The following is a 10,429-nucleotide window of genomic DNA, read 5'->3' on the forward strand; positions in this document are numbered from 1 at the left end:
CTACCCATCCCTCACCTCCCTCCACTCGAATGCCATTTGAACTGATTCCTCAATCTATGGACTCACTTTCAAGAACTCTACAACTCATGTTCCCAATATTTATTTATTTATTACTATTATTATGTTTTCTTTTTTGCCTTTGCATAATTTGTTGTCTTTTGCACACTGGTTGTTTGTCAATCCTGTTGGGTGCAATCTTTTGTTGGTTCTATTGTGTTTCTTGTATTTACTGTGAATGCTCATAAGAAAATGAATTTCAGGCTGTATGTGATGACATATACGTACTTTGATAATAAATATACTTTACTTTGAACCTCCCCATCCCTCATCTCCCTCCATCTCCCTGTCCCTCATCCTCCTCCATCTCTTCATCCCGTACTCACCCCCACAACTTTCCACCTGAGTTTATTGACATATCTCCCTGCCTTTTACAGAAGCACAAGATATCATCAGATGGCTGGCTGAGTAAACAGGTGAGAATTCAGAAAGTAGTTCAGAATTATTTCTGTTACTAAAGGAATTTGCAGGTTGTTAGAGTCTGTCAAACTGTGGGACCAGGATCATTATTAATCTACAGATTCTGGGGAAAACAGGCCAGTCAGAGTTTTCAGGAGGTTTGTAAAGAAGGGGAGAGAGATGGGGAGGTGGAGGGAGGGAGTTTCAAAACTCAGAGACCCGGGCATCTGAAAGAGTAAAGAAAGAGTGGGAGGTGTTGGGAGAGAGTTTGTGTTTAAGGATAGGGAGGAGGGATTTACAGAATTACTGAATGCTATCAAGGCTGGAAGAGATACAGAGCTGAATGAACATGGGGCTGAGGGAGGTGCACGAGATTAGAGTTGAAAAAGGTGGGTGCTTCACCACAAAATCATACTGCTAAATGTTTCATCGACTGGTGCTGCAGGCAGGAAACTGATCAGGAGTGACAATCCTGACAATCAATAGCAAGCAGCGATGCAGGGCAGTCTGTGTCCAGAGGTTCACTCTGCAGCAGGACAGGCTGGAACTGTAGTATTGGAGGTGTTAGGCAGCCCTCTGCCTCCTGGCTGAACGAGCGTGAAGGGGTCCCAGGGCCCAACTGACTGACCCCCTCTCTCTCCTGCAGGGTGAACAGCTGCTCTTCAGTCCGGATGGCAGCACCTTCTTCCTCACTGTGCCCACCCAACAAGGGGCTGGTGGGCGGTTCTGGCACTTGGCCAGGTTCACGGCCAGGGTAAGGCAGGCTGTGGATCGGTGCGAGGACACATTGTCTGCATAACGTCTGCAGTTACCCTAGAGAGAATCCCTGGTCATCTCCATAACCTCTGTCTCTCCTCCCTCCTCCCTCTGTCCTCTCCCTCCCTCACAATCCCTGCCACTCAACTCACCCTCCCACCCCCTGTCTTTACCCCTCTCTCTCATTCATTCTGTCCCATCTCCCTCCCTCTCACTCTTCCTCTCCCTCCCTCCCTTCCTCATCCTCCTTCACTCTGCCTCCATTAATCTCATGCCTCCTCACTTTCTCCCACCCAGAGCCCATACCCTAACTGTCCCTTGCCCTCATTCTGTCTCTCTTTCTCTCTCTCTCTCTCTCTCTCCCCCCCCCCTCCCTCCCTCCCTCCCTTCTTCCCTTCTTTACCACAAACTCTTCTTTCTTTTCCAGGCTCAGCATACTGGTGAGGAATCTCATTTCATCACTTCTGGGAGTTTTGATGTGACTTCGCTCTTTGCCTACGATGAGAGATCACAGAGAATGTAAAAGCCCTCACCTTTATTGGGGTTTAAAGCAATTACCAAGACATTCTCCACTTTTCCCATTAACACAGATCTTACCAGACTGGGTCTAGGCCAGAGTGACCTACAATAGATGGAAGGAAGGAGCTACATAGATGAGGAGAGATGTAGGAGAGGGAAGTGGTCACCAAGTTGGGCAGGAACGTAGGGAGGGGAGTAGGGGAAAGAGAGGTTCACAGAGGTGGAGGGGCTGTGGGGGGGAGGAGGGGCTCACAGAGATGGGGAGGCATGTGGTGGGGGGAGGGCCATAAAGATGTGGAGGGAAGGGGTCAGAGACAGGGAGGTGTGTAGGGAAGGGAGGGGGTCACAGAGACAGAGGGAGGGGTCACAGAGGGGGAGGGAGTGGTCATGGAGACAGGAGGATGTGTGGGTATGAAGAGACTGAGACGGGTAGGTGAGTGGGGGGATGTGGGGCAAGGTGAGGGTGGGATTGAAAGAGGGATATCAGAGAATTACAAACACGTGTTCCTTCACAGTTATTTCGAAAGCAGTGAGGAGGCTCCAACGACCAGGCACCTATACAGGTGAGCAGGCACGGGGTGAATCCACGGGAATCCAGGGTGCAGGATGTTCTGTACCACTTCACCATGAATCCACACCGAGACCACTGGCCTTCCCAACGTGTGGCACCATCAGCACCGCCCCTCCCACAGACCTCCCTCCTCACCAACCCTCCCAAAACACAATGCTCCCTCCTCACTGCCCCTCCCATAATGTGGTTCTCTCTCTCTCTCATTCTGTGATCACTGACATTCTATCTTCCCTTCTGTTCTCTCGCTCTAACCCCCCTCCCACATGCCTGCAGTGCCAGTCTGAGTGGCTCCCTCCACAGACAGTGTCTCACCTGTGGCCTCCTTCCAGACTGTACCTGGCCTCGTGTCCAGCTCAGCCCGGGTCTCAGCCACTTCCTGCTGAGCTGTTACGGTGAGCAGCTCTCTTTCACCCCTCACTCCACACCTTCCACATCTCATCCCCCCCCTCACCTTTTCCTCTTCTCTCCCCTCCCACCCCTCCTCCTCTCTATTGTGTATTTAATATTTCAGTGATATTGTTTGATTAAGCAGTCTTTCTTCTGCCCAAACCCCCCTTCTCCCTCCTCTTTCCCTACCTCTTTTCTCCTCTCCCCTCCACCTCTTCCCCTCATTTCCCTGCTCTTACTCCTCCCTCCCCTTTCTCTGCCTCTGCCTCCCTGCTGCTCTCCACTTTCCCACCTCACCTCTCCCTCTCCCTGCCCCCATATCATCTCTCCACATGCCCCACCACTCCCTATCTCCACTCTGGATGATGACAGGGACAAACAGATGATGTGGGGGAATGGGGAGAGTGAAGTGGGGGACAGAAAGAGGGACAGATAGAGTGGGGGTGAATGGGGTGGGAGGGTACGGAAAGAGCTCACATTGATGACGACAGTAGGGGGCACAGGGAGAGGGATGGATGGGGTGAGGTTGGGGAGAGGGATGGATAGACCCGGAGATAGGGACAGACATGTTAGGGACAGTGAGAGGGTCAGATGGGGAGGGGTATAGGAAGGGGGACCTTCACAGAGGGGACAGATGGGGTGGGGATGGAGACAGATGGAGAGAGGGACAGATGAGGTGGGGACGTTCAGGGTGGGATCCATCGAGCTCTGTATCCTGTAATCGGGGGATTGGCTGGGAAAGGGGGATCATTGTTCTGAGGGAACAGTGTCCCTCAATGCTCTTAATGAATCTATTTTCTCTCCTCAGGCTCTGGGGTTCCAACACATTCTGTCCATCGAGTTGCAGACCCCAGGGGTAAGTGAGAACTCCCCTCACCTGTGATCCCCACCACAGCCCAGTGGGACAGAGGAAAAGGGGTGGGGAGTGGATCGGATGGGGGGAAGGTGGGAGGGGAGGGGAGAGATGGGAAGGGGTTGAGTGGGAGGGTGATGGATGGGGACAGAAGAGGAGGATGGGTGACAAGGAGGCTGAGGGAAAGGAGGGTGAGGGGAGAAGGAGAGAGGAGTGGGGAAGGAAAGTGGAGGAGAGGGGAAGGAGGTGGAGGGATGAATGAGGTAGGAAGACTCCATCTCCCAGCTGCACATGACGAGGTCTGTGTGTTCTCCCCACAGATTTTTTCCTGCTGACTGATAACCAGGACTTGAGGGAGGCTGTGAAGAACAGGCAAATGCCCCTCACCAAGCTCCACACCCTGGCAGGCGGTGAGTGGTGACAGCAGGCGTAACTCACCCCTCCCTCTGCTCTGAACAGGAGGTTAACACAGTTCGAGATAGGGCTACAGAATAAACCTCCATCAGGGCTACTGTGGCCAATCTTTGGAGAGGGCACAAACCTTGTGAGGCAGTGAGATGGGAGGGGCAGTGAGGAGGGAACACACTGTGGAAGGGGCGGTGAGGAGGGGACTCCGCACTGTGGGAGGGGCGGTGAGGAGGGGACTCCGCACTCTGGGAGGGGTGGTGAGGAGGGAATTCCGCACTCTGGGAGGAGCGTTGAGGAGGGAGCGCCACACTAAGTGAGGAGGGAATGCTGGTATGTGTCTTTGACTCTCTCTCTCTCTTTTTCACTCTCTGTTTGACTCCCTCTTCATCTCTCTCTCTCTTTCTCCCTTACACTCGCCCCTCTCCTTTTCCTTCTCCCTCCCTCTCCTGCTCATTGTCTCCATCCCTTTCCCTCACCCTCTCTCTTGCACGCAGAACTCCCTCTGATATTGTATGTGCCTCAAGGACCCCATGTACAGCTTCGACCCCTCCTGTTAATCATGTAAGTGTGAAATAGACTTTGCCACCACTGCATCTAAGCCCCTCTGATAGTTGCTCTGTTCTTGTGTACGTCTGCTAAGAATGTGACTGGCTGCTCTGTGAGTGATTCCTCTTCTGGTTGAATTGTTCAATTGTCTTTGGGGTCTGAGAGTGGGTCACCAGTGACCAATAGGGGTCATACACACCTTCAAACCCAGTGGTCAGTTCCCCTCCCACACCCCAACTGTTCCCACCACTGGACTCTGCAGAGAAACGTTCTGGATGCACCCACAATCAAACAGCCTTGTCTGGACATCGGCGGGGTGGGGTTTGGTGGGCCGTCCTAAAGTGACACCCCTCTCCTCCCCACAGGGACCAGGATCCGAGCGGACAGTGTCTCAAGGAGCGGATCCAGCTGGACTGGGGGTCTGTGATGGCGTCCGAGCACGGAGTTCTTGTGGTCAGAGTTGGCAGTCAGTGGCAAGGAGGCTGGAGGACAGGGTCACTGGATGGCGTGGAGCAGCTGAGGACTCTGGAGTATGTGGAGGGGAAGGAGTGGTAGAAGTGGAGTGGGGAGGGAAAGGGAAATAAGGGAGGGGGAGTGGAAGGACAGGATAAGGGGAAGGAAGTGTAGAGAGTGGGGGATAGGGGGCAAGAGTGGAGGGGAAATGGAGGAGGAGAGGAAGGAGGGAAGGGGAGAGTAGGAGGGAGGAAGGGAGGAGGAGGAGGAGAGGGGGAGAGAGGTGGGAGAAGGGGATGAGGGGGATGGAGTAGGGGAGGGAGGGAGACGGGAGATGGAGGGACTGGATGGTGGGATGGGTGGGGGGAACTGACCAGGAAAGGTCACACTCTGTGAGCGGGGATCACAGTGACCAGTCTGACTGACTCCATCTGTTTCCAGGACTCTCCTGAAGATGGAGCTTGTGGACCGGACAAGAGTCGGTGTCTATGGGAAGGTGGGAGCGTCCTGGGTGGTCAGCAACCCAGTCTCACCCCACATCAACCCCACCATTTCCCCTCCACCTGACCCTGTCTGACCCTACATTGCACACTAAGCCAACCCGACACAAGCCTCTGGGCCCTGAGAGTTCATGCATCCTCTGCAAATGGATCCTCCACTGACCAACAGTCACAATCAGCAACACCTCCGCCACGATTATTCTTAACCCTGGTACTCCACAGGGTTGTGTCCTCAGCCCCCTCCTAAACTCCCTATACCCTCATGTCTGTGTGACCAGGTCCTGCTCCAACTCCATCAACAAGTTTGCAGTTGATAAGACTGTAACAGGTTGTATCTCAAATAACGCTGAGTCAGTAAGGAGACAGAGTTTACTGACATTACATCATGACAATAACCTTCCTCTCAATGTCAACAAACGAGCTGACTTCAGGAAAGGGACAAGTCCACATGCTCTTGTCTACATCAACAAGTGTTGAAGCCGAGAGCTTCGCGTTCCTAGGAGTGAACATCACCAACAATCTGTCCTGGTCCAGCCGAGAAAGCTCACCACCATCTCTGTTTCCTCAGGAGACTAAAGAAATTTGGTACGTCCCCATTGACCCTCACTAATTTTTATCGCTACAGCACAGAGAGTATCCTATCAAGATGCATCACAGTTTGGTGTGACAACTGCTCTGCCCATGACCACAAGGAACTTCAGAGTGTTGTGGACACAGCTCAGCACATCATGGAAACCAGCCTCCCCTCCATGGACTCTGTCCACACTTCTCACTGTCTCAGTGAAGCAGACAGAATAATCAAAGACCCCACCCACCCTGGACATTCTCCTCTCCCCCATCCCATCGGGTGGAAGATACAAAAGCCTGAAAGCACGTTCCACTAGGCTCAGGGACAGATTCTACCCCGCTGTTATCAGACTATTGAATGGTTCCCTAGTATGATAAGATTGACTCTTGATCTCACAATCTACCTGATTATGACCTTGCACTTTATTGTTTACTTGCACTGTACTTTCTCTGTAACTGTGACACTTTATTCTGCATTCTGTTTTTGTTTTACCTTGTTCTACCTCAATGCACTGTGTGATGATCTGATCTGTGTGAAGAGTGTGGAAGGCAAGCTTTCCACTGTATCTCAGTACGTGTGACAGTAATAAACCAATTCCAGTACTTGTCCCATCATCAGCCCGTCTGACCACACATCAAACCATTAACCCCCTGACTCCACACTAATCCCACCTGACCCAATATTAACCCTGTCTGACCCTGCCCTTACACTACACTGACCCACTTACCAAGACATTGGAGCAGAATTAGGCCATTCAGCCCATCATGTCTTCTCCACCATTCCATCGTGGTTGATTTATTATCTCTCTCAACCATCTTCTCCTGCCTTCTCCCCATAACCTTTATTGCCCTGAATAATCAAAAACCTATCAATCTTTGCTTTAAATCTACCCAATGACTTGGCCTCCACAGATTCACCACCCTCTGGCTAAAGAAATTCTTCCTCACCTCTGTTCAAAATGGACATCCTCTATTCTGAGACAGTGCTCTCTGGTCCTAGCCTTCCCTACTATGGAAAATATCTTCTCTACACCCATTCTGTCTTGGTCTTTCAATATTCAAAAGGTTTCAATGAGATCCCTTCCCCTCCCTCCCCTTCTGTATCACCAACTCAACCCTCAAGTTAACCTTTCAGGAATCCTGCACAAGAACCCCCAAGACCCTTTGCACCTCTGATTTTCACACCCCTACTCACTGTTATTCTGATTGACATAGACCCTAGATGGAACCTGCATTGACCCTCAGTGACCTCACATGATTCTGCCCTGATGATCATGGTTGTTCAGACCTTGACCCCACCCTGACCCTTGCACTCACTGTGACCTTTGCCTTGACTTGACCCTGCAGTGACCCCTGAACTTGCTCCAGCTCTGAGCTCATTCTCCTTCTCCCTGTTGATATTGCAGGGGTTTGGGGGTTTCCTGGCACTGAAGGTCCTAGGCCTCACAGACGGGTTGGTTCAGTGTGGAGTCGCTGTATCTCCCATCACAGACTTCAGGCTGCAGGGTAAGGTGACTGATGTGAGAGAGAGGGAGAATGAGAGTGCTGGCTTGTGTGTGTGTGGGAGAGGGATTATGGATGTTAAGTGTGTGCATGTGAAAGATAGGAAGTGTGCACTGTGTGAGCATATAAGCCCATAAGATATAGGAGCAGAATTAGACCATTTGGCCCACGAGACTGCTCCGCCATTTCATCCATTTTCCTCTCAGCACCAATATCCTGCCTTCTGAACATTCAAGAGCCTATCAGCCTCTGCTTTAAGTATACCCAATGATTTGGCCTCCATAGCTGCCTGTGGCAACAAATTCCACAGATTCACCACTCTCTGGCTAAAGAAATTCCTCCTCATTCCCGTTCTGATGCCCCTCAATTTTGACTCTGTGTGGTCTGATTTTAGTCTCCCCCACCACAGAAAACATCCTCTCCACATCCACTCTATTGAGGCCTTTCAACATTCAACAGGTTTCAATGAGGTGATCCCTCTGAATTTTTCTGAATTCCAGTGAGTACAGGCCCAGAGCCATCAAATACTCTTCATATGACAGGTTTTTCAATCCCAGAATCATTTTTGAGAACCTTATATGTGTGTGGTGTCTGAGAGGGAATGTGTGTGTGTGAGAGAGAGAGGAAGTATGTGTGAAAGAAGGAGTTTGTATGTGCAGGGTTGTGTGTGTGTGTGAGTCAGTGTGTGCACATGGAAAAGAGGAAATGTGTGTATAGTTGTGTGAGAGGGGGAGAGAGAGAGAGATAGAGGGAGTGTGTGTGAGAGAGAGAGTCAGAGGGACTTACTTATGTCAGCTGCTGTTTACTGACTGGAGCGCAGTGTTGAACACAATCATACCCTCGGTAACAAGCTCCAAAACCTGGGCCTCTATAACTCTCTCTGCAAATGGATCCTTGGCTTCCTCATCAGGAGAGCACGGTCAGTGCAAACTGGAAATAACATCTCTTTCTCACTGGCAGTCAACACTGGTACACATCAATGATGCATGCTTAGCCCACTGTTTTACTCTCTCTACACCCATGACTGGGTAGCCAGGCACAGCTCAAATACCATCTAAAAATTTACCAATGACACAACTATTGTAGGCAGAACCTCAGATGGTGATGAGGAGGCGTACAGGAGTGAGATAGATCAGCTGGTTGAGTGGTGTTGCAGTAATAACCTCACACTCAATGTCAGTAAGACCAAGGAATTGATTGTGGACTTCAGGAAGGGGAAGTCGAGGGAACACACGGCAGTCCTCATCGAGGGATCAGCAGTGGAAAGGGTGAGAAGTTTCAAGTTCCTGGGTGTCAACATCTCTGAGGAACATTCTTAGGTGCAGTTCCATATTGATGCAGTTACAAAGAAGACAAAACCTCATTGTGAGTTTGAGGAGAATAGCTATGTCACCAAAGGCACTTACAATTTTTTATAGATGACCCATGGAAAGCATTCTAACCATTGCATCACTGTCTGGTATGGAGGGGTCACTGCACAGGATCAGAAAAAGCTGCAGAAAGTTGTAAACTCAGCCAGCTGCAACGTAGGCACTAGCCTCCCCAGTATCGAGGACACCTTCAAAAGGTGATGCCCCAAAAAGGTGGCATCCATCATTAAGGACCCCCATCACCCTGGACATGCCCTCTTCTCATTGCTACCATCAAGGAGGTACAGCAGCCTGAAGAAACATACTCAATGTTTCAGGAACAGCCTCTTGCCCTCCACCATCAGTTTTCTGAATGGACAATGAGCCCATGAGCACTACCTCAATATTTTATTCCTCTCTTTCTGCACTAATTATTTAATTTAATATAATATAATATATATACTTATTGTAATTTATAGTTTATTATATATTGCAATGTACTGCTGCTGCAAAACAGGAGATTTCATGGCATATATCAGTGATATTAAACCTGATTCTGATTGTGGGTGTGTGTAGATGTGTATCTGAGAGGGAATGTGAGTGTGAGAGGGAGTGGCAGGAGTGGAAGGGAGGGAGTGTGTGTGTATGTGTACCTGTAACAGGAATTTGTCTCTGTAACCTATTAACACCCTGCACACCATGTCCCTGAATACTCCAAGTTGCCCTGTTCCCCATTGGAGAGCTGGCACTTCCCCCATGTCCACACATGTTAACATATTCCACTGTCCCCTGCTCTGTTGATAACCCACCCTAGCATTCCTCATGGGACTGACACTTGTGCTGTCACCAACTCTGGACTGTGATTCTGCCCCAGGCACCCCACTGGGAGCCAGCACTGAGTGATTGTGGAAGAATACATCACAGGAACAAGCCCTGTCTGTGCCAAAACTCATGTTCCCCACCCCTCCACCTGTCCATGTGTCGGTTACTGGGTGGGTTTAATGGTCCTCTTCCTCTGACGAGAGCCTGCGTTCAGTGGGAGGGGTTACCTGGACATACACTTGTAGGACTAGTGGGGGTGCAGTCCCAGAAGAGGGTTGGTGTGTCTGAACCCTCCATCTCCTCCCTGTCACAGCTGCCACATTCTCCGAGAGGTACCTGGGTTTGTCAGCGCGACAGGAAGACAGTTATGTGGTGAGTGTGCACTGCAGTTGCTTCAGTGTGAGATAGTGAGGGAGGGGCAGTGAGGAGGGAGTGCTGTGCTGTGGGAGGGGTGGGAGGAAGGAGTGTCACTCTGTGGGAGGGGCGGTGAGGAGGGAGTGCCGTGCTGTGGGGCGGGTGGTGAGGAGGGAGCGCCATGCTGTGGGAGGGGCGGTGAGGAGGGAGAGCCCCGCTGTGGGAGGGGCGGTGAGGAGGGAGAGCCCCGCTGTGGGAGGGGCGGTGAGGAGGGAGTGCCATGCTGAGAGTGGGGCGGTGAGGAGGGAGCGCTGTGCTGTGGTAGGGGCAGTGATGAGGGAGCGCCCCGCTGTGTGAGGGGCGGTGAGGAGAGAGTGCCATTCTG

General features: G+C 51.2%; 1 protein-coding gene across 9 annotated transcripts in view; it reads left to right on the forward strand.

Moving 5' to 3' along the window:
• The window catches only part of LOC132384783 (inactive dipeptidyl peptidase 10-like), a 109,616-nt gene extending 99,571 nt beyond the window's left edge, over positions 1–10,045 (forward strand). For 6 of the 9 annotated variants that reach the window (XM_059956281.1, XM_059956280.1, XM_059956285.1 and 3 more), the window contains 10 exons: positions 435–473; positions 1,103–1,210; positions 1,640–1,731; positions 2,247–2,294; positions 2,576–2,694; positions 3,498–3,545; positions 3,863–3,952; positions 4,862–4,915; positions 5,391–7,522; positions 10,004–10,045. In XM_059956281.1, coding sequence (XP_059812264.1) covers positions 435–473; positions 1,103–1,210; positions 1,640–1,731; positions 2,247–2,294; positions 2,576–2,694; positions 3,498–3,545; positions 3,863–3,952; positions 4,862–4,915; positions 5,391–5,401 — 609 coding nt within the window. In that variant the 3' untranslated portion in view covers positions 5,402–7,522; positions 10,004–10,045. Of the gene's footprint in view, positions 1–434; positions 474–1,102; positions 1,211–1,639; positions 1,732–2,246; positions 2,295–2,575; positions 2,695–3,497; positions 3,546–3,862; positions 3,953–4,861; positions 5,027–5,390; positions 7,523–10,003 lie in introns of those variants that run through there. The other 3 variants (XM_059956277.1, XM_059956278.1, XM_059956279.1) reach the window with 3 other exon arrangements.
• Positions 10,046–10,429: the final 384 nt, after the last annotated feature.

This window comes from Hypanus sabinus, chromosome X1 (assembly GCF_030144855.1).
Source record: "Hypanus sabinus isolate sHypSab1 chromosome X1, sHypSab1.hap1, whole genome shotgun sequence".
Classification (NCBI taxonomy): domain Eukaryota; kingdom Metazoa; phylum Chordata; class Chondrichthyes; order Myliobatiformes; family Dasyatidae; genus Hypanus; species Hypanus sabinus.